Source organism: Pezoporus occidentalis, unplaced genomic scaffold, assembly GCF_034315485.1.
Source record: "Pezoporus occidentalis ecotype Australia unplaced genomic scaffold, CSIRO_AGI_Poc_V1 ctg276, whole genome shotgun sequence".
Taxonomy (NCBI): Eukaryota; Metazoa; Chordata; class Aves; order Psittaciformes; family Psittacidae; genus Pezoporus; species Pezoporus occidentalis.
The window spans coordinates 586,518-610,497 of NW_026914675.1; the positions used below are offsets into that span (position 1 = coordinate 586,518).

Here is a 23,980-nt window from a genome sequence, read left to right on the forward strand (position 1 = left end):
CTCTGCGAGCAGTGGGGTGATCAGTGGCACAAGTGCGGACGGATGACGCTGCTCGGCCTTGGCAGAGAAAGGATTGAGCATCCTTTAAAGAAAATTATACATAATCGTCTTACAGCCTTCGCTTCCACTCACCCCTCTGAGTCATAACTGAAGGGCCCTGGAGCGTGACGTTCCTGCTGGAAGGAAATTGCCTCGGCTGGATCTGGGGCGGGGGGGAGATGGGAACCAGCCCCTGCCTGTCTGGGGATGCACCAGTGGGAGCAGGGGGCCAGGGCTGTGCTGGGGAGAGGTGAGCGCATGGACCCGACCCCGTTGCAGGAGATGCCTCTGGAAATGGCTCTTAGTGTGCTGAGTCACTGAGCTGCTCTGGAGCTGATTTGAGGCCGTTCTCCCACCGCTGGAGGGGGGATCCCCCCATCGTGCCCCCAGCCCCTTACGTTTCCACCTCCCTCTGGAGCGCTGCAGGAACAGGGCTGCAGCCTCTGCGCCCTCCTCACACATCCTTCCTGTGCTGCCCCTGCAGGCGCTGAAGCCGGGCTCTGATGTCCCCCCCCGCGGGAGCAGCAGCGTTAGGGGCGATGGGAAAGGGGCAATGGGAAGGGGCAATGGGAAAGGGGCAATGGGAAGGGGCGATGGGAAGGGGCGATGCTCCGGTGCCCTCCCGCTGCCTCACCTCCCTCTCCCCTTGCAGGGCAGGTGCCTGAGGAGGAGGCAGCGGCGCAGAACGGGCAGAGCCGTGGCCGGGGGCTGCCCAAGCCCGTGTGCATGAACGGGACGGAGCCGGGGCAGCTCAGCACCAAAGCCAAGAGCGAGCGCCGGGCCAGCGCCTCCTCCAACCCCTCGCGCAAGGCCTGCTCCGCCAGCAGCAAGATCCGCAAGCTCTCCACGTGCAAGCAGCAGTGAGGCCGGGGCCCCTCGCTCCGCACAGGTAATGGGGGACACACACACACATCTGAGCCAGGGGCAGCAGGAGGGGTGTTCTGCAGCCCCTCGTGTGGAGAGGGGAGAGCTCTGGGTGCTGAGCATCCCCCTGCAGATAGAATCATGGAATGGTTTGGGTGGGAAAGGACCTTAGGATCATCCAGTTCCAACCCCTGCCGTGGGTAGGGGTGCTTCACATGTGGCCCAAGGCTCTGTCCAACCTGGCCTTGAACACCGCCAGGGATGGAGCATTCACCCCTTCTTTGGGCACCCTCACAGTGATGAGCTTCTTCCTTACCTCCAACCTTGACACACGTCCCTGGGAGCTTCTGCACTGTGAGGGGTGCATCTGCTCCCCATTCTGCCTGGCTCTGCTCTACTCTCTCCATGTAAGCTGCTGCCTCATCCTTCCTCCCCTTGCTGGGCTGCAGCATCAGGACAGCCCCATTCCCTGCCCCGGAGTCCTCCTGGACCACGAGGTGTCCGTGTCACCGCTGGCCATAGCTGAGCCCCTTCCCCTCCTGGGGAAGCTGAGCATCATCCCCGCTCCCTCCTCCTCCTCCTCCTTCCGGCTCTTTCCAGGGCTCCGCATTCCCTGTCCCTTCTTCCCAGCCCTCATTCATGAGTGAGGCAGCGATGACTCAGGCCACCCCCGGGCTCTGCTCGCGCGTCACGGCTCCGTGGGGCTGAGGCTCTGGATCCGCCTGGATCACGACCAGCTTTGTGGTGTGAAAGGAGCCCGAAATAAAAGCGCCTTCCTCCCCCTGCAGCTGTCAGAGCTCGGGCCCCTGTGGCAGCTTCATCTTTAATTCATGCCTGGCAGTGACTCACCTGCACGGGGACCTACGGGAGCCGCAAGCAAATGCCTCGGATCCGGGTTTCCCGGCGGGATCAGGGGCTCCTCTCACCCCCTTCCCGCTCGGTTCCCAGGGCTGGGGGCTCCACTGCGGGTGCCCAGAGGTTTTGGGAAGGGGAAGGTCCATGCGGGCTGCCTGAGCCCGGTTCATGCCCTGCGGGGATGGCCGGGAACGGTTGGGAATCCCCAGCCCTGCCCCAGCAGTCAGCACCCTAAAACCATTGACAGAAGCAGCGCTTTGTCTCCAGGCCACAGGTGAAGCTTGGGATTTGCTTCCAGGCTGCGGGAGCAAGGGGGGGTGATGTGGGCAAAGGGCTGGGTGCTAGGATGGAGCTCCGGGATGGAGCGGGGTCCCTGGGACCCCCATATTCCCATCCACACGGTGCCATCAAGAGAGGGGGAACCTGGAGAACACATGGGGCCCTGCACTCACTGTAACCCCTCTGCTCCCCACAGCAGCGCCCCGGGGCCAGCCCGTGTCCCGTCCCCCCCCCCATCGCCCCGGCTCTGCCTCCCTCCTGGCGTGGACTGTGCTTGTGATCCAAAAAGAACCCAGAGGAACCCAACCACGGCCCCGCTCCCGCCTGGACCCAGGAACCCCGATGGTGGCCGCGGGAGGACGGATCCCAGCTGCTCTCCCATCACTTTGCCAAGCGAGCCCCTGCTCCGGGTTTGGATTTGGGGGTGGGAGCAGCGGGGCCGGGGCCCCCCCTGGCTGTGTAGAAGTCGTGCAAAGCCATTGCCGTGCACTTTATGTTTTAGACTACTGTTATATATTATATATTTTCCTCTCTTTTTTTGGTTTTTTTCCCCCTTGGTTTTGTTTATATTTGCGGTATATTTAGAGATTCCTACACATCGTGATGTGTGAAAATAAACCCGATGAGGAAAAAAAAAACCACCCAGGTATTAAGACAAAGCAAAGCTCTATGAAACCTGCATGCTGTGAAGGGCTCGGGAGCGGTCGTCGACTCTTCTTTTCCTTTCCTTTTTTTTTTTTTCCTTTTTTTTTTTTTTTCCTTTTTTTCTCCTTTTTTTAAGAAAACCACAATAAAGTGCAAGCAGCGAGGTGGGGTTTGGTCCTCTCCTTCCTCCTCGGCCTGGCAAAGCCGCTCCTCGGGGGTGATGTGGGGGGGCCGGAGGCTCCCTGCCCTCCCCAGCCAGCCCCTGCCCCGCACGGAAACAAGCTCAGAGGAGGCACGCTTTTGGGGTGTTTTTTGTCTTTTTGTCTTGTTTAGAGACTTAAAACCACCGAGTTGGAGCTCGACTTGGTGCTTTGGACAGAGACTTGGCGGGGGGAAGGAGCGACCCGGCCTCTTGACTCGCATGCAGTTGGGGGGCCAAGGGGCTCTCCCCGTCCCAGCCCCCCCCCCCCCCCCCAGGGAACAGGTAACACAGTTGGGCAGTTACTATTGGGTTTTCCCCCTTTTTTTTACGTACCCATCCTTTGAAACACAAATAAAACCCCACTAAAAAGCAGAGCTCCCCCCCCAGGAGCAGCCACTGCCTCTGTACCCATCAATATCAATACAAATCCTCTGAGCTGCTCGGGAGGGCGGGGGGGGTGTGGAGCACTTGGGGGTCACCCATGCTTGGCTCTTGCCCTTTACACCCAGGCAACCCCCACCCCTATTGGGGATGCTTTGGGGGGGGCCCAGGGCTCGTTCCGGCTCCCCAGCCCTCGGGATGCTGCCACAGGAGCCCCTCGAGCATCCTCTTGCCCCAGCACGGCCACCCCAGTGGCTTCCAGTTTAGATCCCAGGATCCCTGCAGAACTGGAGGGGGGGAATGGGCTTGAGGAGGGGGCTCTCCCTCCCCAAATAACCGCCCCCCCTCCCTTCCCAGCAGCGTGGCACCGCGGCGGCGGGAGGGGGAGTACCCAGCTCTGGCCCCGTCCCCACCGGGACATCCCGGCTGCACCGGGGGCATTATTGCTTGTGAACACGGGAGCACGGGGGCAGCGTGTCTGCTACACAGCTCTGCCGGGGCCCAGGGCTTACCCCCTCCTTGCTCTGCCCCATCTCAACTCCCCCCCGGGGCCCTGCGCCGCTGCCTGGCCCCTCGGCCACCCCGCGCTGCCGGACCCCCGCACCGGAGAGGGGGGGGGTACAGCCAGGGGACCCCACGCATCCTCCTGGCCCTGCCGTGCAGCAGGAGGGGATGGAGCCCCGAACCCCTGTGCCGGGGTCTCTTCCCCCTCGCTTTGAGCCTTAGACAGGGCTGTGGTCGGGGGGGGCGTCGCTGGCCGCCACGGCCACCGTGTGCTCGGGGCTGCCCCCCGCCTTCCTCAAGTGCCCGTAGAGCCGCTCCTCGATGCCGCCCGTGATCTTGTCCATCATCAGCTCCGAGCCGGAGCCCAGCCCCAGGCACCTCCCGGGGCCGGGGCAATCCCCGGGGGGCTCGGGGCCACCTTTGGGCTCGGGCACGGCCTCTCCGGGCTCCTCCTCCACGATCACCTGGATCTCGGCGTCGGGGGGGACCCCATCGGCCGCCTCCGCCGCCTCCTCGTCGCCGGCGCTGACGATGCGGGGCAGGGGGCTGTGGAAGCGGCTGTCCAGGGGGTAGTTGGCGCTGTCTCCTCGGCGCAGCGGGGTGCGGTGCCGCTCCAGGGCCGGGTAACGCACGCCGGGGTCGCTGTACTGCTTCGTGTGCTGCCACTGCTTGCGCAGGTGAGTGCGGGAGCGGTGCTTGCCCCGCAGCGGGGACTCGTCGAACTGGGGGTCGTGGCGCACGAAGGCGTTGAACAACGCGTCCGTCTTCTCGTCGATGCTGTAGTCCCGCCGGGGCAGCGCCTCCCGCCCCGGGAACATCTGCCCGTACGGGGACCAGGCCAGGGGGCTGTGGGGACGGGGGAAACCCCCCCCAGCCGCACCCCGGACCGTGCTGCCTTCCTCCTCCTCCTCTTCCTCCTCCTCTTCCTCTTCCTCCTCCTCCGGTTCCCGGCCCTCGAAGCTCTCGAAGATGGTGCCTTTCCGCCCCGCGCTGGTGAAGCAAATGCGCTTCTCAGAGGCCGTCTGGTCCTTGGGGGGCCCCTCCTCGCCCCCCCGGCTGGGCGCCTCAATGGAGGCGTAGCCGCTGTCCATCTGCAGCAGCTTGCGTGTGCCGGGCTCCGACTCCTCCGACTTGGGCCGACCCCAGAGCTTCTCCTCGGGGCCTTCGGCCTCGTCCAGGGATGAAGAGGGGCAGGGGGGGAAGCCGCCGGCCGAGGAGACGCTGTCGCCGCCGTCGCTGCGCACCGAGTCCTGGTCGTTGCTGCGCTCGGAGGAGGCGTAGAGCTCCAGCGAGGCGCGGAGGCTCCAGATGTCGTGGTAGGCGCTGGGGGGCTCGGGGACCCCGGCCTCGCCGGGGCTGCCCTCGCCCGGCTCTAACCTGCGGGCACCACCCCGGCATCACGGCAGGGACGGGAATGGACTCAACGCTGTGGTCCCCATCACCTTCCCCATGCATCATCCACCCCCTGCTGCTGCCGCCCCCCCCCCCCCATCCACCCCACACCAAAGCCGCATGAAGGTGGGAGCCCCCTCGTGCTTGGGGTCCCCCAGAACCTTCCCGGTCCGGTCCCGTTCGTCCCGTCCCCCCCCCCCCATCCCCTCTATCTACTGAAAAATACCTGCCGAGAGAGGGTGGGGGGCTGGCGGGGGAGGGCAGGAAGGGCCCCCCCGCGGGGTGGAAGGCCACATCGTCCGTGCGGGCGATGTACTGGATGATGTCGGTCTGGTGGGGGTCCCGGTCCTCCTGGTCCATGCTCTCGCTGGCCGCCCGCTGCCGTTGGAACTGCCGCCGCTTGGGAGAGCCTGGAGGAGGGAGAGCACAGGGCAGGGCTAGGCGGGGGGGCCGGTTCCATCCCGGCGCTGCCAGCGATCCCCGTGCCCGACCCCATGGGGCAGCTCCCACCTCTGGTGTCCAGGCTGGACGCCCGCTGGGTGCTCTCCAGCTTCCACTTCTTGATCTTGAAGTAGGGGCTGGCCCCGTCCAGGCTGGCGTGACGGCGCAGGCGGGTGAAGAACTGCAGCACCGTGCCCTGAGCGGGGGCCGGGGGGGGCTCCCCGGGGCCGGCGCTGCCCGGTCCAGCCGCCTTCCCACTCCTGGGTGCTGCTGCCAACTGGGAGCACGGGGTAGGGGGGGGACACGGACCGTGAGGGCTTCATCCCGCTCAGCTGATGCACAAATGTCCCCCAAGGAAGGGGATGGGGAGGAGGGGGGGGGGACAGAGCCGGGTCCTCCACATCCTCCCCACGTGTCTCCCGCCCCCAAGTTGCCCCAAGTGGGAATGGAGGGGTCAGGGCAGGTTCTTCCCCTGCCCGGTCCCGGTACTCACCGAGGGGCCCTCCCCGGAGTCGGAGGAGGCGGCCGGGCTGGCCTGGGTGAAGCTGGTGTCGGCGCTGGAGTTGTAGGTGTCCCCGGGCAGGGCCGAGCTGGGGCACACGGCGTGGCTGGGGAGCACCGGCTGCGGCAGGGCCCCCGCGGGGGGCTGCGGGGCAGAGAGCGCTCAGGAGGCTCCACCCCAGAGCCAGCGACCAGGAGGGGCCCCCTTGCACACCCCAGGACCTTGCCCCAAGCCCCCCAAACCCCCAGAGGCTCACTTGGAAGATGGCGAGGCCGGGCTTGGCGGGCGGCAGGCGCGGGGTCATGGCCAGGCTGTTCTCGCTGGACTCGCACTCGTGGATGGTGACGATCTTGAGGGCGGGCGGCGGGAGGTGCAGGTGGGTCAGGCGGGCGTTCTTCAGGTGGTGGAAGTCCCCCTCCGTCAGCGTGTACCTGCCGGGCGCGCAGCGTTAGGAGGGGGGGGCCCCGGTGTCATTGTGTGTGTCCCGTTCCCCGTCCCGTCCCTCTTGGCTCTCCCCCTGTCCCAGCCTGGAGCTTCACCTCCTCCCCTTCTCCTGGGTCTTCTTGCCCTGCTCGAAGAGCGCGGCCTCGTTGAAGGACACGCGGCGGGCGGTGGAGGAGCTGGAGGACAGGAACCGCTCGCTCTCCGCATCCCGGTAGCTGGAGGACGACAGGCAGTCGGGGTCCTCCACTTTGATGGTGATATCTATGGAAAAGGGGGTGTCAGTAAGCAGGGACCCCCACCGTGGGGCACAGCAGCATCCCCAGCATCCCCTGCTGAGGCCGGGCAAACTCACTGCACCCAAGGCCTCAGTGCCAACCACCCAGTTGGGTGTTGGGCAATGGGGGTGTGCGGCCACCCCAGCACCCAGGAAAGGGGGGGGGGGGCAGGAGCTGCTTCACCCCCATTGGGGAGCTGCTGGTGTTACTGGCGGGGGGACAGGGGCAGGTCGCTGTGACGCTCACCCTGGGCCGGCTGCGAGTCCTCCAGGTAGGTGGTGTTGGTTTTCTCGGGGTCATCGCTGGCTCTGTTGGGAGATGCAGGGGTCAGCAGTGCCCCACAGTGCCCGCCCCAACCCGTACCCCACCTCGTGGCGCTGCCCACCTGGAGTGCCGGCGGTCAGCCTCGCAGCACCGGCGGCAGATGATCAGGATGCTGGAGAGCAGGACCAGGGTGCCGCCGATGAAGATGGAGAGCAGGGCAAGGAGCAGCACGTACCCATCCTGGGGGGACACCTCACCGGGCACCGCCTGCGCCAGGCATAGGGGCTGAGCCGGGGGGGGGGGGGAGGGTCCACAGCCCAGCTCCGGCCCCATGGGGGTGTGGGGCTGACGCTGAGCGCTGCTCCCCAGAGATGCTCCTGCTCCCCCGCCACCCCCGGGCCTGCTGCCGGCTCTGGGGACCCGCCTTCACCAAGGCAACGGTAGCCGGGGGGCCCCACACCGAGCAGGGATGGGGAGGGGGACAGGACCCCAGCCCCAGCGCGGGGGTCGGTGCCTGCACCCCCGTGTAGCAGCACTCTGAGCATCTCAGGGGGATGCGGAGGGCACGGAGAGGGGTCACCCACCCCCAGGAGCGATGCAGCAGGGGGGTGGCAGCGGGACGCAGACCCCAGCCCCATGGAGGCCATGCAGAGCCCGTCCCCCCCCCCCCCCAGGACCCCCCCCCCCAAGCCGGGAGCCCGGCGGGGGCAGCGCAGGCAGGGGTGGGCAGTGCGGCCCTCCTCACCGTCGCGCTCTCGGTCGCGTTGTCCCACGGTGTCGGCTCATCGCTCATGGTCCGTCCCAGCCCGAGTGCGTCCTGGGGCGGGGGGAACCAGAGGGAGGTGCCGGGGCCGGGCCGGGGGTAGGGGGCAGCGGGTCCTGCCCGGCCCCGGGGCCCTGCCCGGCACCGCGGTGCGGGAAAGACCGGGAGGAACCGGGAGGGAGGGACCGGGAGGGAGGGATGGAGGGAGGGACCGGGATGAAGGGATGGAGAGAGGGTGTGGTCAGGAGGAAGGATGGAGGCGCGGTGGGATGGAGGGAAGCAGGATGGAGGGATGGGGAGGAGGATGCAGCCCCCTGGCCCCCCATCGCTGTCACCTTGCGCCCGGCTTCCCGTGGGGCACAGACCCGAGTCCCCGCCGGCAGCCGGAGCTTCCCCCGTGCTGGCCGGGACGGTGCCCCGAGGGGGGGGGGGGACAGGGGAAGCTTGTGGGGAGCAGCTCGGGGCACTGAAGGGGGGGGGGGGGGCAGGCGGGATCCCAGCGGCTCTTGGGGCTTGAGTCAGCCCAGCAGCGGCTCCGGCACCGCAGGGTCCGTGCTGCCGGGGGCGGGGGGGGGCAGAGGGGTGGGGGGGTGATGCCGGTGTCGGGGGTCGCTCCGCTGGAATCCGCTCAAAACCAGGTCAGAGAAAGCCGTGAATGGAGCCTCGGCCCCCGGGGGGGGGGGGGAGCCGCTGCTCCGGGGGGGCTCGGCCGGCAGCGAGGGCCGGGGGTGGGGCCACTGGGGATCAGTACGGACCCCTCGGAGGGATATGGGGGCGGTCTGGGGGAGACCCCCCCTTGCACCGGCCCTGGGGCACCGCCGAGCTGCCGGGGTGGTGCAGGGTGATGTGGGGTGATGGGAGGTACCCCGAGACCCCTGGGGATGGAGAAAGGGGGGGTCCCTCCTCTGCCCCCCCGGCGCTGTGCCCAGGGCATGGGGAGAGCCGGGGCCTGGCGGGGGGCGGCCCCGGTGGGATGGGCACCCATGGATGGGATCCCTGCGGGCACCGAGGCTGGGGCTCTGGGGAGGGGGGGAAGGATGACGGATGAAGGGTGCCCCCCCGTTCCCCATCATGGAGGAATCCCGTCTCCATGGCGACCCAGCTGGAACAGCGCGGCCATTGTCTGGAGGGGCCAGTCCCCGCGGCCTCTGGGCGGCCCCGGGCCGGGACACGGACACAGACACGGGGGGCTCGGGCCGGGGGACCCAGCGCTCCCGCACGGAGTGGAGGGGGAGGGCGGGGTCTGTGCCCCACAGGTGTGCGCATCCCATGGGGCCGGGGGGGGGGGGGGGGAGGAGCAGAAGGACCCGCTCTGCTCCCCGCGGCTGCCCCGGCCCCACCCGGGATGTGGGATGCAGGCAGGGATGCGGGAGGTAGGCAAGGATGCTGGCAGGGATGTGGGGTAGCAGCATATGGGAGCCCCACGGGGCGGAGAAGGATGTGGGGCAAGGATGCGGGATATGGGGAAGGGATGCTGTCAGAGATGTAGGGTAAGGATGCTGGCAGGGATGTAGGGTAGGGATGCTGGCAGGGATGTAGGGTAAGGATGCTGGCAGGGACGTAGGGTAGGGATGCTGGCAGGGATGTAGGGTAGGGATGCAGGCAGGGATGTAGGGTAGGGATGCTGACAGGGATGCAGGACCCCCCAGGACCTCCACGCGCGGTGGGATGCGAGGGGGTCTCCCCGGTCGGGCCGGGTCCGGCTGTCGCGATAGGGGCTGTCGCGAGGCGGCGGGGCCAGACACTCACCTACAGCCGGGACCGGGGCTCCATCGCCGCCGCTGCGCTCGGTGCGGGGTGGCCCCGGGATTTATGAATGAACCGGAGCCGCCCCCGCGCGGCGCGGGCGTCACGTGGGGATAGGGGCTGCCCCGAGCCCTGCCTGCACCAGCCCTGCCTGTACCAGAACCCTTCCTGTACTCAGAGCCAGCCCTGCCTGTACCAGAATCCTGCCTGCCCCACAGCCAGCCCTGCCTGTATCAACTCTGCCTGTACCGGAGCCCTGCCTGTATCAACTCTGCCTGTACCAGAGCCCTGCCTGTATCAACTCTGTCTGTACCGGAGCCCTGCCTGCACCAGCCCTGCCTGTACCAGAACCCTGCCTGTACCCAGAGCCCTGCCTGCCCCACAGCCAGCCCTGTCTGTACTGGAGCCCTGCCTGTGTCAACCCTGCTTGTACCGGAGCCATGCCTGTATCAACTCTGTACCGGAACCGTGCCTGCATCAGCCTTGTTTGTACCGGGGTCTTGCCTGCATCAGCCCTCCCTGTACCCGAGCCCTGCCTGTACCCAGAGCCCCACCTGGACCCGGACCCCTGCCTGTAACCAGAGCCCTGCCTGTACTCAGAGCCCTGCTTGTACCAGGAGCCCTGCCTGTACCGGAGCTCTGCCTGTACTCAGAGCCCTGCCTGTAACCGGGGCCCCGCCTGTACCCGAGCCCTGCCCGTACCGGAGCTCTGCTTGTACTCAGAGCCCTGCCTGTACCCGAGCCCTGCTTGTACCAGGAGCCCTGCCTGTACCCGAGCCCTGCCTGTACCCCAGCCCTGCCTGTACCCCAGCCCTGCCTGTACCCCAGCCCTGCCTGTACCCGAGCCCTGCCTGTACCCCAGCCCTGCCTGTACCCCAGCCCTGCCCTCACAGCCCCTCCGGGCCCGGGGGTTCCCGGTTGGCTCCGTTCAAGGTCTCTCCCCCCCACTGCCCCCATCATCGGGCCCCAGAACTACAAATCCCATGATCCTCCGCGGCCCACCGCCCCTCCGCCGACACTTCCGGGCGGGCGCAGCGCCTCACGGCCGCTGTAGTCCGGGCCGCGGGGCACGCCGGGATCCGCTCCTCCGTGTCACGTGGGCCGCGCCCCGCCGCCCGCCCGTGCCCGCCGCCGCCGCCGCCATGTTGGCCGCCCGCCGCCTCGCCCCGCTGCTCGCCGCCCGCCCGGTGCTGCCCCGAGCCCGCGGGTACGCGGAGGCCGCGGCCGGGCCCGCGCCCATGGCCTTCACCTTCGCCTCGCCCACGCAGGTACCGCGGGCCCCGCCACCGGCACCGACCTTGGCCCTGACCTCGGGCTCGGTCCCGCTCCGCTCCCGGGTGTGAGGCGCTGCCGCAGGCACCCCCGTCCCCGTCCCACCGCCACCGCCGGCCCTCGGGGGGGCTCCTTCCCCACTCGGTACCGGTGTTAACCCCCGGGGCTTTGCGACCGCCCCCCCTCCCCGCAGCCACCGGCGTCCTCCCCGTCCGTTGCCGGTTCCCACCCGCTCCGCTCTCCCGTCTCCAGGTGTTCTACAACGGGGCCAACGTGAAGCAGGTGGATGTGCCCACGCTGACCGGCTCCTTCGGCATCCTGGCCTCGCACGTGCCCACCCTGCAGGTCCTCAAGCCGGGGGTGGTCACCGTCCATGCCGAGGATGGCACCGCCACCAAGTACTTCGGTGAGTGATGGAGGGCAGGGGAGCTCTGCCCATCACGGGGTGCCCCGGTGCAGGGGGGGGGAGATGGGGCTCAGCGTGAGGCCATTGCTTGGGCTTGGGTGGTTTTGGTTCTGTTCATCCTCTCTGGAAGCATCTTTTCCTTCCAGTCCCCAAGGGACGTGGGGAAGCGCGGCAGTGGGGGGTGTCAGTCTTTGGTATGGCAAAGGGATCGTGGAGGTTCCGGGATGCGCTGTCCTGTGGCCTGACCCCCAAGCACTGCCTGAGCCGGTGCTGCTCTTGTGCCTCCGCAGTGAGCAGCGGCTCCGTCACGGTCCACGCGGACTCCACGGTGCAGGTGCTGGCGGAGGAGGCGGTGACCATGGACATGCTGGACCTGGCTGTGAGTGGCCTCTCTGGGGCAGGCGCCGGCAGCCGGGCTCCCTCCGGGGGGGGTGGTTCTCTCCCCGTGGTGCTGGGGGTTGTCTCAGGAGCTTCCTGTGCCTGTGCAAAGCACGCCCGGAGCTCAGGGCTGCTCCTTCACCCCCTCCCTTGCTTCCCCATCGCCCCCTGATCCGCATCAAAGGGGCTCCTCCTGATGAACTCCCCACAGGCTGCGGGGAGAGGAAGCTGTGCAGTCATTACCCCTTCCCCAGGCCACTTCCCTCCCTCACACAGATGCTGATCTTGCCCCTCCCCAACCCTCTTTAGTCTCCAAACCAGCTTTCCCCCTGCAGGGCCTGTTGATAAGGTGTCTGCGGCCAGCCCAGGGTCTGTGGGGCCCCTGCATGGGGGTAGGAGGGCTCTGTCCTGCCGTGGTCTCTCCGTGACGCAATTCCTTGTGCTCTTGTGTTCAGACTGCAAAATCAAACCTGGAGAAGGCTGTTTCAGAGATGGCTGCAGCATCTGACGAAGCAGCTAAAGCAGAAGCTCAGATCAAAGTAGAAGCGAACGAAGCCCTTGTAAAAGCCCTGGAGTAACTGAGGTCAGTGTCACCTGTGTCCTGGCTGGGATCTCTGCAGACCAGTTCCTGCGCTCCAGTGCTGCCCAGAGGGAGCTTCCTCTCACAGCAGCTGGCTTTGGGGAGCAGTGACACCAGAGCTGCCCTTCTCTGGGGGTGTCAGCTCCATGGGGCTCACCCTGCCCAGAACGGCCCCGGTGCGGTGCTGGGGAGGCCTCTGGGTTCAGCCTGATGTCAGGGGAGGCTGCTGGGGCCTCACTGCTGCCTCCAGGTCACCACTGGGAAGGGCAGCTCAGGGGCAGGCTGATGCCTGAGGCCCCAGAGGGAGAGCAGCAGGCGGCCCCTGCCCTGTGTATGCTCCCTTCCACTGCAAACAAACAGCTTCTGTCTTGGGGTAGCAGGGCCAGGCCCCTTTTCCTTTATGGTGCCTTACCCCTCCTTTTCCCGTGTGCTGGCAGCTGCGGGGCTGTGTGGGGCTGGTGGGGCACCAGGAGCTGCTCCAAGGGGCTCTGCAGGGGGCAGGTTCGGTTCTCTGCTCTGGCCTGGGAGAGCCCCTAGCTTTTGGTTACTGGCAGTGGTTTAAGAGCCCTTGGATCAGAACCCACCTTAAAACCGATCCCATTTCTCTGTGTTGCAGGAATTGCCCTGTGGATGTAGAGGAAGCCCAGACTGCCCCACTTGTCCTGGCTGCCCCTATTGTACAGATGGTTTGGGACAAACGGAGGCGGACAAAACGCTCTGATCCATTAAAAGGAAACGTTATCCTATCTCGTAGCATTCCGCCTTCTTCCGAGGCATGAGGTGCAGCTCGTGCTGCTCCGGTGGCTGCGTGCCTGGGGCTGGCTCCTGCCCCGTGCTGTGGTGCAGCCGCTCGGGAAGCTGTGCCTGGGCTCCGCTGGGCATTCCCATCCATGGGAGATTCACCTTCGGGAGGTTGTCAGGCTGATGTTACACCCCTTTCCATGTGCTGTCAGCTACCTCCACCTCAAATAATCCACCTGGACAGCGGGATTACAGCAGGAGGAGGAGGCAGCATCCATGGGGCCATACACGTCTGTGCCAGAGGCTTCCTGCCCCATCCGGCTTTTGCTCAGCGACCCAGCTCCGTTGCCACAGGAGTTCCTGTTTCTGGGCTGTTTCATCACGGTGCTGCTTGCAGCTGGACAGCAGCTGCCCGGGCTTGGCCCCCATCCCCTGCACTGCATCTCTCCCATGCGTGTGGCACACAGAGCAGGGGAAATCTGCCCCCGCTCCTCGGAAGCAGGCTGGGTGCAGGGAGGGAAGCAGATGCCGAGCACAGTGGGAGGCTTTCCTCACATCTGTGTGTGGTGAGGGGCTGGTAGCAGCCCGGGGCAGCCCGGAGGAGGGAGGCAGCGCTTGCGTGGCTGTGGCCAGCTCACCCATCTCCATGGGATGAGTGGGCTTCAGTGAGGAGCCGGTTCTGCCTGTGCCAGGTGCCCAGGATGAGGTCTTGCCAGCAGCACCAGCTGCTGTGAGGCTCCGTGCTCGGTGCCGAGCTCCCTGCAGGGGTTCTGGGTTCTCTTTGCAGTGTGGGCTCTGCTGGGCACACAGGGTCCCCTCACCCTGCTCTGATCCCCGCAGCCTTCCAGCTCCTGCAGGGAACAACAGGCTTTGCCTTCCCGGTGCCTGCAGCCGCTCTGCAAAGGGCAGCAGCAGCTCCATCCTCCCGCACTCCAGGACACGGCTATTCCGGGTGCTGCCACCCAGGATGTCATCTTGGCTGCCTCCTCCTCCTCACCGCTGCCTCCTCCCCCTCCTCTCTGCTCCGTCTTTCTCCCCCCCCCCCTTCCCAAGTGATCAGAAATAGCGCCTGTGCTGTTAAATCTCTCGCTGTGGCTCATTAAAAGCCGCCGAGTGCCTGACGCTGAGGCTATTTGAAGCTCAGCCGACTTCCCAGCTCCTGAGCTGCTCCGCTGCCTCTTTCTTCCCCTCCTTTTCCTTCTCTTTTAAAGGTCGTGCGCTGCTCCGTGCCTAAGCAAAGCCTCCGAGTCGGAGCGGGTGCTAATTAAAACGCCTCGGGAATAACTGGGGACGGGCTCTTTGCTCCCGCTTCCGCTGCCTCCCGCTCGCCCCTGTCCCCGGTTTCTATTTGCGGCGTGCGGGTGCCTCCCCCGGCGCTGACGGAAGGTGCCTGCTTTGGGGGGGTTTCAGCTGATGGAAGAGCGTTGGCGAGGCCGGGAACTGGGGAAACGGCCAGCGGCTATTTTTAGGATGGGAAAAAAACAGTGGCTCCGTCAGCGGCCTCTCACCAGCTCTTTCCGCTGCCTCCTGCCAGCACCGGGGGCACGGGGACCGGTGGGGACCTGGTCCTGCCCCTCTCAGGGTGCCCTTGGCCAGGCTCTCGCAGCGCGATGTCTCTTGGGATTTGTAGTTTGGGGGGACCAGCGACACCCCCCCCCCCCCCCACGGCTCCCCACACGTAGGGGTTCTCCTGCCTTCAAGCTGTGGGGAAGGGGCTTTTCTGACCCCCTGCCACCAAGGCAGGACCGGAGCAGCGCTGGGCAATGCCTGTGAGCCTGGCTTGCATTGACCTGCGCTTTGGGGGTGCAGGGGACATCCCCTGTGCTCTCCCACAGCCCCTTTACATCCAGGTCACCCTGATACAGCCTCAGCTCTTCCCATCGCTCTCGTTATGTGGCTCTGGCGAGCAGCAGCGTTCTTCTCCTCCCCCGGTGCCGCGCTGAGCTCCGGCTCCCTCTGCCCACGCCGGAGCCGCCGTCAGTCAAGTCCCGCTGGATGCCACGGGGCCGGGCTCTGACTCGGTGCTGGAGACGCGCGGCTGCGGCTGAACCGGGGGCGAACCCTTCCCCTCTCCCTGGGTCACCACGATCCGGTGCCGGTGCTGCCAGCGGGGATGTGGGGGTCAAGGCCCGGCGTGCCCATGCCTGTACCCCGATGTGATGTGATTCAAGGGGTGAACTCTCCCTCCTCTCCGCCCCAGACCAGCCTGGCTCCGGGAGGCAGCGGGGCTGTCCCTGCAGTGCTGGCCTCTGTCTGCAGCAGCACCCAAAGGTCTTTTTCCCCACTGCTTTTTAGGCTGCCCCTTGCTCCTGCACCTTGGTCCCTGCTCCGGGCAGGGGGACGCGGGGCCGGGAGCATCGGCGCAGGCAGCGGAGTTCCCACATGGAGCCTGGGATCTGCTCGCCTCCGGCTTTCAGCTGCCGCGGGGTGCGGTGGGCGTGATTGGGAAGCGTTCCCCTCGAGAAGGGAAGGGATGCCGGGAACACGGCTGCGTCGCCTTCCTCCTTCCTTCCCACCGAGGGCTTTCGCCCATGACTTCCATCTCCTGCTGCCAGATGGAGGGTGGGGAGCGGGGCCGGCAGCGCTCGGAAAGTGGAGCATCCCCGGTCCTGCCAGCGGGATGATTCCCGGGAGGAGCCGGGCTCTGCCAGGCCCAATGTCCCGGGGCTGGTGTCCCCTTCCCGTGCTCGGCCGCTTGGAATTCCCAGCGTCCCACCCAGCTCCCGAATGCAGGGGAAGGGTTTGAGCTCCCGTCTCTGTGCAGGAAATGCAGCCCCCAAAGCCCAGGATTCGCCTGGCTCCCGCCGCCTGCACTGACTCACCCAGCAGGGCCGCCCCTTTCCCTGCCCCAAACCCTTGGTGCTCAGGATCCTGCCCTGCCCCTCGCAGCCACCCTGCAATTGCCCCATGTCCTCGGTGCCTGCGTTGCCAGCGCTCTGCCTCCTCCCTGCCAAAGCGCTGCGGGTGCAGACGTGGCTCCAAGGACCCCTCCCTTGCTCCCATGGCCGTGGGCTGCTGCCACGGCCCCATCCCAGCATGGGAAGGTCAGCAGAGGCTCCGCACGAGCCTGGCCGTGCCCTTGGTTGGGCCACGTTGCCCTTGGGTGGCTCAAAGGCCGTCTCCTCCTAACTTCCTTCAGCGGGGGGAGCGCTGCTGTAATGATTAACCCGCGCTGCGTTACTCCTTCCATCCTGCGACCTTTTTCCTCTCAGTTTCCAGCACTGGAAAATGCTCCTTTTCCGCCGCCTTCCCACACACGTGGCCCTGCTCGGGGAAAATCAGGAGCAGGGGTTTGGGGGCACGGCACGGGCAGGATCCGGCCCGTCGTGGGGTGATTTGCCGGCAGATGGCGGTGGAACCGTGGGGAGCCATTGCCCCATCGGCCTCACCCCAAAACCCGGGCACAGGAGCGGGTGCCGCCGGGCGCTGAGCAGGGCGGGTGTTGCAGCCAGCACGATGGTGCTTGTCATGCAGCTCCCGGGCCAAGAGCCCCGCAGCGCTGTGCTGGCGAGCGCAGCAAACCCTTGGCCTGGGGTGGGTTCTCTCGTGGGGAAACTGAGGCACGGATAGGGGAAAAGCCACTTGGAGGCTGGGGAGAGCAGGGATGGGACATGGGAACCGCAGACCCTGCCCTGTGATGCTTCAGGATGATGCTGCTGTGGGTGAATTCCCCCCCCCTCTCCCACCAGGGAGCTGCAGGGGCAGTGGGGCAGTGCATTGTTCCCGGGGGCTGCGGATGCTTCAGTGACCGCTCGTGTTTGGCTTCGCTGGAGCCGGCCCAAAGCCGCGGGGCGCATGGATGGGGACACAGGGGCCGTGCTGGGGGCCCGAGCGAAGCCCCCTCTGCCCCCCAACCAGGGCCACGACCCGTGCGGGGCAGGGAGAGGCCGGGAGGAGGCGCTGGCAGCCGAGCCCGACGCCGGCTACAGAGGCGGCCGAGGGAGCCCGAGCGGAACGAGGTGGCTCCAGTCCAGGTTCCCACGGCAGCCCTGGTGCACAGAACACCCCCGGAGCCGGTGGCGGTTGCCACAGCGCTGGGCCCGGTGCCAGGCCTTGGAGGGGGGCACAGCCCCGCACCCAGGTGCGCCGGCACCGGACCCTGGCACGGCGCGGTGGGAGCAGCGTGCGGCGGCGGAGCGGGGACCAAAGGCTCCTGACCCGGTTCCCGCTGCCCCCGCCTGCCTTTGAAGTGCCGGGACTTCGCCCTTGGTAAAGCTGGGAGGTTCCCAAGGAGTTCCTGGCTGGATCCCGGCACCCGGAGTCCCGCTGGGAGCCCCCGGGGCTCCAGGGGCTGCTCGGTTCCCTTTGCCTGCAGCAGCCGGGGGCTCCCCGGTTCCTGGCCGGGAGGAAACGGCTGCAGCCGGGCCCGGCGGTGGGGCTCTTCCTGGAGGGGCCGGCGCCAGGCTGAGGCCCGGAGTGGGGAGGGGAAGCCGGGGGGGCGACCGGGGCCGGCTGCCCTCGGGGATGCCCCGGCATGCGGTGGGGAGGAGGAGGAGAGGGCAGCACTTTCACCCCCCCGCTCCCTCGAAGGCCGCCTGTGCGCTGACCGGACGCCCCTTATTGGGTATAAATAGCAGGGATTAAGGCCTGGTGTGACGCTGGAGTCACTTCCATCACCACCACCACCTTGGGGCCGCCACACCGGACCTCAATGGGGTCATTGTGCGCCGCGGCCCCGCAGGGTACATCCCAAGCAGCTGCTGAGCCCAACCTCATCCGCTCCCCCCACCATGGGCTGGGGCCACCACGTGCCCCTGTGGGGTCCCACACAGGGCGGGGGCCAAGTGCAGGGTAGGCGATGGTGATGGCGATGATGATGATGATGGTGATGATGATGGTGATGGTGATGATGGCTTCCCACCATCCCCATCCCCACCTGGCCGTGCCGGCTCTGCCGCGGCCCTGCGGCCCCCTCCCTGCCCGGGCAGCGCCGGCAGCTGCTGTGGGGCGTGATGCCGGGGTGTGCCGGCCGCCGCGGGGTGCGGAGCGAGGGAGGGAGCCGCTGCCACCCAGCAAGACGGGGCCGGCCGGGCGCGGAGCCTCGCTGCCTGCAGCCAGCGCGGCCGCACCCGTGTGGGCTGAGCGGACCCCGGCGCCCGGCGGAACCAGCTCCATCGCGTCCCGGCTGCCCGCGGACAGGCCGCTGCAGGCAGGGCCCCCCCCCCCGGGGCCAGGCAGGTGCAGGGCGCCGCGGAGCCCCCGGCGGGGCCGGCAGGAACCGGAGCTGCCACCCTGCCCCCGGTGCCGGGGCTGCTGGGATGGCCCCGGCCCCGCTCGCCCCTCGCTGCTTCCCCACATTGTGTCCCCCGTCCGGCCCCACATCCTGTCATGGCAGATGGGGCCTGGTTGCAGCACCCCCCCCCCCCCCACCTCGGTCTCAGCTGGGGCACCCCAAGGGGTCCTGCGAGCTGTGGGGAAAGCAATGGGGGCCCCTCTGATGTGTGAGCACCGAGTGCGCACAAGCGTTCATCGCACCCTCAGAGGGTGCAGGGTTGTGCCCCCCACAGACCCCCATCCACCATGAGGGGAGCTGCTCTTTTGTTTGGTTTCTTGCTCCCCCTGCCAAGCACCAGCAGCTCCTGGGACCCTTGGCTCCCATCAGGGCAGTGACCTTGCCGCGTGTCTGGTGAGGGGCTGCAGGCACTGGCAGAGTGGGATTTGCCTCCCCCCAGGAGGGAATTTTCCACCCAGGAGCTCCAGTCTCAGCTGCCGGCAGAGCCCTTGCTCCCTCTGACCCCAGCCCTGGAGTGGGACAAGAGCCTTGAAGCCGCTCGGTGCCGGCTGCCCTGAAACGCCGGCCTTGTCTGGCTGCTTATCACAGCCTTGGTGGGAGCCTCACCAGAGCAATCCCCCCCAGGGCCGAGTTCTGGCTGCTTGCGAGGGAGGGGGGAGAGAGGAGAGAGAAGGGCAGGAGAGCCCCGGCACTGCCTGTGCCTCATCACCACGGCCAATGCAACCGGGGAGCTCCGGTTCCTGCTGCTCAGCCTGGTGTGGGGCTGCTCTCAGCGTCACTGGGATGAGGGGCTGGAGAAGCTGGGATGTCTCCTGCCTTCACCAGCATGTGTGTGTCAGGGCAGGGCCAGCGCCAGCTCAGCGTGGCCAAGGTCTCCCTTTGGAGCTGAAGGTGCGATGGGGAGACAAAGGTTTAATGAGGAGTTGTTGGCTCTCTCTGATCCTTCCGCCCATTATCTAATCAGAGCAGGGCATTTAGAAGGCCACAGTGCAGAGTGAGTCACTTCCCTGGACGGTGCCTTAGTTTCCCCATGGGTAGAGCACCGGGATGAGCCCAGCCTGGCTCCCTGCAGCGTGTCTCGGCGCTGGGGAATGCGGTGCAGTGGGTCTGGCCCAGGGCTGGATTCCTCCATCTGCTCTTTGCTCCACACTGACTCACCCCAACCCTGGGCACGGCATCTCCCTCCATCCCCCATGGGGAAGGGGCTGCTCCAGCATCCCGGAGCAGTCAGGGAGCTGAGAGCCAGCCCTGCCTGAGGTGCTGGGGCATCCCGGTGCAGGGGCACCCACACCTCCATGCAGAGCCGTGGCAGAGCCGGTGGCACTCAGGGTTCAGCTCTCCTCCCCACCAGGATTTCCTGCTGCCATTCCAGAATAGACCGTGGCCCCACATCCGTGGGGTGACCCCATACAGCCATCAGCCCGGAACCAGCCCCACCGCCCCGTGCTGCACCGGGACCTGGGGTCAGGCTCAGGGGGAGGCGGCAGCCCCGGTGTCCCACACCAGTGCCGATGCCGGGCAGCATCACCATAAACAGGAACCGGGCAGCACGGCCGGGCCGGGAAGGGAGCGGGTGAGCATGCCCGGGATGGGATGTGTGCACACAGCGTGAGCCCCCATCCAGTGTGACACCCATGGGAGCATGCGTGGCGGTGCCGGTGAGCAGGGTGAGCACACGTGTGTGTGTGTGTGCATGAGCACATGTGCAGCTAGGGTGGTGCTGCAGGGGTTGCACACGCGTGTGCAGGGATGAGGCCAGGAGGAAGCACCTTTCCTCATCCCCAGCCTGCCCAGGGTTGGGGTTCCCTGTGGCACAACCACCCCACACAGGGCCCCTTTTCCTCCTCCTCCTTGGCTTTGATGGGCGCCAGCCCCAGTGAGTGTCCCCATGCACCCATGTGTGCACCAGCGCCCATGCATCCACATGTGCACCGATGCCCGTGCACCCATGCATGCACCAATACCCCGTGCCGTGGGGCTGCAGCCGCCCCAGCAGCCCCTGGCAGCTCCACAGGGTGGTGATGGGAGGCCGGGCAGAGGGGTGCCTGCGGCCCTGGGCTGGCACCAGGCCCCCCCCGCGGGTGAGCTTCCCACATTCCTGACACGGCTCCAAGTGGAGCAGTGGCAGGCGCGGGGCGGGAATGCCGCTGCGCTGAGTGTGCACCCATGTGTGTGTGTGTGAGCGCATGGATGCACCGCCCCATGCCCCCCACACCGGGCACCCCACAGCACCAGCATCGCCCCCAGCCCTTGGCACAGGTTTGGGGTCCACAGGATCCATCCCACACGGCCCCAACTCTGCCCTTTGCACAGGCAGGATCTGGCCCTGGGGCTGTGGGGTTGGACACCCATGGGTGGGCTCGGTGTCCCCATCAGGCAACCGTGCCCCATGGGACCCCCCGAAAGGGGGCACTGAGCTCTGCCAGGCCTCAGGGCAGGGTTGAGTGTTGGGTGCTGAGGATGCTGCACCCCAACCGCGCACCCCCAAAGTGGGGTGGCAGAACTACACCCCCCACAATGCACTGCGGGACGGGCTGGCCCTGCCCACCCTGGCGTGGCCTCGATGGATTGTGGGGTGCGTAGTCCGGGGGGGGCCGGGCTGTGGGACCCCCGGGGTACCGGTGTGATGGGGTCCTGGCATCGGTGGCACCGCAGACACCCTGCCCATGGTGTCAGTGCTCCCTAAGCCTGGGTCATACAGGGCCTGCCTGGGGTGAGGTGAAGGCAGGGGCAGCTTTGGGGTGAGGGGAGCAGAGGGGATCAGTCCCGGGATGGCAGCAGAGGCTGGATGAGGGGATGAAGCTTCGGCTCCATTCACGCCCAGACTGGACCAGGAACTGCCCCAGCGGCAGGAGCTGAGGGATGGGGTGGGAGGGATGGGATGGGATGGGATGGGATGGAGTGGGAGGGATGGGGTGTGGTTTACTGCCCCCTGATTGATGAGCATGGGTCATCCCAGGCACCAGGTTCCACATATACCCAAGGAGGCTGCTGAAATGCTGGGTCCTTCCCCTCCCCAGGGCTGGCAACTTGCTTAAGCATTTCTAATAACAATAATAACAACAATAATAACAACAACAACCAGAGGAGGCTGAGCTGGCCTCTGACTCCTGCAGCCGGGCAGCTCAAGCAAACCAAGAAATGCTGCAGTGTCTGAGAAGGAACCGCGAGGCGCTGAGCTGAGACCAGGGCTGGGTCCAGCCACAGGGGCCTTTCCCTGGCAGGCAGTGAGGAGGGCAGGGGGCCAGGGCGGGTTTCCAGGGCTCCCAGGAGCAGGAGCCGGGTCCTGATGCTGCTGGTGGGTCTCAACCCTGGCCCATGTCCAGGGGAGGGTCCCATCGGTGGCCGTGAGCTGGGAGCACACCCATGGTGCTGATGCAACCACCGAGACCTCTCCTGACCCGCGACTGCTGCGATTGCCAAACCACCGGGGCCAGTGCTGGGCTCCTGCATGGGCTGGGGCACAGGATGGGGCTCAGGGGGAAACAGGGCCCATGGTGGCTAAAGGGCAGTGGCAGAGCTGGATGTGGTGGTGCCAGGGTCTGGGATTCCACCCACCCATCCCAGCACGGCTCTGGGCTGAAGCCCAGGCAGGGGAGATGCCAGAGCTGGTGCAGGGATGCTGAGCAGGGCTGGGGCCAACCTGCCCCTGTGCTGTGAGGGGGAAGAGTCAGATCCCTGCTCCTGCCCGGCCCGGGGAGGCAGCGCCAGGGAATGTCAGGGATGCAGCAGAGCCATGGGCAGGGAGCTGCTCACCCTGCGTCAGCGGGGACAGAGAACTCAGCGTCCTGATGGGGACCATGAGCTCAGGGAGCCCAGAATAGCCCTGGCCTCACTGTGGGCTGGCACAGCCAAGTACAGCCCCACACCTGGGCCCGCGGTGCTGCTATATCCGGAGGGATTCGCCATCCTTCCCAGGGCCAGGGCCAGGCTGCAGGTGGGAGCCTCTGCGGTGACTCCCCCTGCCCCAGTGCTGCTGGGCTGGGATCCGGTTCATCCTGGGGTCCACCAGGAGCCGTTTAGTCCTGCACTGTGCCACGGTCCCCCCTCTGCCCGTGGGGCTGCCCGGGGTGTCCGACACCCAGGGGTGACTTCACCTCTGGGGCTCGTCAGGCCTGAGGCCAGGGTGACGGGCAGAGCCAGGGCAGGCAATGCCAAGGCTGGGTCACTGTCTCCAGCTCCATTGGGCCAACAGCAGGAGTGTCCCCAGGCTGCGATGCCTGGACACGGTGCCAAGGGCCACCAGGACACATCCCGGAGAGCCGGGAAACACACGGAGCCGGTTGTGTGTTTCTAAGGACACGCCTGGGTGTTCACAGCCCCACCAGTGGCACCGGCACCGGCACCGCCATCCTGCCCAAGGACACCCAGCACCCGCCATAGGGCAGCGCTGAGCCTGGTGGGATGGGGGGGCTCCGGCTGCGGGGGGTTCATAGCAGGAGGGTGGGGAGCACCGGTTCTTAGTCACCGCAGCCATGGCTCACCTGAGCGCACCGGGCCCATGTGAGTCACCGCTCGCCACCGTGACTGAGGCCGAGCCGCTCAGCCCATAGGGCTCGGGGTACAGGGAGCAGGGGGCCGGGACCCCCATCCCTGTGCGTGTCCCTCCCGCAGCGGAGCCTCACGGGCAGCAGCAGGAGGAGGGCGAAGCCGCTCGGCTGCACCCTCCTGCCGGGTGTGCCCCGTGCAAGCGCTGGCCCCGCGCCCATGGGAACGCTCCCATTCGCTGCTGGCAGCGCCCGCACCGTGCCCTGCGCCCTGCAGGAACGGGATGGGGACCTGGGGAGAGCCTGGAGGGAAAGGGTCCCCATCCCAGCCGGGCCCCCCAAGGCTGCAGCCCCGCATCTCTTGCGAGAGACCGCCCCGGTCCCTCCTCTCTGGCGTCAGCTCTGCCCTTAATCCCATGACCCCGCGCCTGTGAGGGGAATGCAGGGACTTGTGATAAAATCCCCGTTTGCCAGAGCTGCGAACCCAGCCAGGAATTGAGTCCAAAAGGGAAAGGGGAAAAGAGAAAAGGAGAGAAAAAAAAGAGCAAAGCTGCTGCCTGGGGCTGCTGGGGGATTTCCCCACGGAAGGAGGGCTGGGAATTCCCTTCCTTCGAGGGACAGCACTTCCAAGAACCGGCCCCCAAAAGATGCAAGGGCTCCCAGCTCAAGCTGGGGCTGACAGGATGGGGCAGCACCGAGCGAGGTGATGGAGCTGACCCCAAGGTCCTGTCCCGAGCCTGTCCTTGCACCGGGATGTGCCCACCAGGCAGGCCCCATGGGGAGCATCCCTGTGGGACCCTCGGTGAGCCCCATCCTGTGCCCATGCTGCCCAGCTGGTGCATGTGAGCCACTGTGGGGCTGATGCGCAGGGGCTGAGGGAGCTCCTGTGGCCTGCGGCTGGATTTGGGGGGGGGGGGGGGTATTTGCTTGTTGGGATCAGCTCTCCCCAAGCTGCTGAGCCGTGCGGGGTTTGGAGAATGCTCCCTCTGGAGACGGCAGAGCCTCGGATGCTGCACAGCAATTATGCCCAAGTCTGTCTGTAATCTTTAACGATGTATTCCCAGGGCAACACAATGAACTAAACACACAAAATCCGGGCTGCTGGGAATCCTGGGATCCCCCAGCTTGTGTCTCTGGAGGCTCAGGATACTTGCAACAGCACTGAAATCTGCACATGCTTCCTAAAGCACCAGCTCCCGGAGTCATGGGATTGCCGGAGATGAGCTTCCTCACAGGAAGGAGATGGAGCCATGCGGGAGGGTGGTGACCAGGAACGGGGCTCCTCAG

General features: G+C 66.8%; 3 protein-coding genes across 4 annotated transcripts in view; 2 read left to right on the forward strand and 1 right to left on the reverse strand.

Moving 5' to 3' along the window:
• Positions 1–2,678, forward strand: part of STK11 (serine/threonine kinase 11) — a 33,662-nt gene extending 30,984 nt beyond the window's left edge. The window contains exons 9-10 of one of the 2 annotated variants that reach the window (XM_062625072.1): positions 692–928; positions 2,237–2,678. In XM_062625072.1, the coding sequence (XP_062481056.1) occupies positions 692–903 (212 nt within the window). In that variant the 3' untranslated portion in view covers positions 904–928; positions 2,237–2,678. Of the gene's footprint in view, positions 1–691; positions 929–2,233 lie in introns of both variants that reach the window. The other variant, XM_062625071.1, reaches the window with a different exon arrangement.
• A 1,252-nt stretch (positions 2,679–3,930) lies between these two features.
• CBARP (CACN subunit beta associated regulatory protein) lies at positions 3,931–9,776 on the reverse strand. The gene is made up of 10 exons (XM_062625070.1): positions 9,600–9,776; positions 7,833–7,904; positions 7,209–7,354; positions 7,070–7,131; positions 6,644–6,809; positions 6,361–6,535; positions 6,096–6,248; positions 5,672–5,879; positions 5,388–5,571; positions 3,931–5,146 (listed from the first exon to the last, which is right to left on the reverse strand). The coding sequence occupies exons 2-10, from the start codon at positions 7,878–7,880 to the stop codon at positions 3,988–3,990; spliced, it is 2,301 nt and encodes a 766-aa protein (XP_062481054.1). The 5' UTR covers positions 7,881–7,904; positions 9,600–9,776; the 3' UTR covers positions 3,931–3,987.
• A 934-nt stretch (positions 9,777–10,710) lies between these two features.
• ATP5F1D (ATP synthase F1 subunit delta) lies at positions 10,711–12,976 on the forward strand. Its single transcript, XM_062625075.1, has 5 exons — positions 10,711–10,864; positions 11,121–11,274; positions 11,565–11,653; positions 12,108–12,235; positions 12,849–12,976. Exons 1-4 carry the CDS (start codon positions 10,739–10,741, stop codon positions 12,228–12,230), a joined length of 492 nt encoding a protein of 163 aa, XP_062481059.1. The 5' UTR covers positions 10,711–10,738; the 3' UTR covers positions 12,231–12,235; positions 12,849–12,976.
• The last annotated feature ends 11,004 nt before the right edge of the window (positions 12,977–23,980 follow it).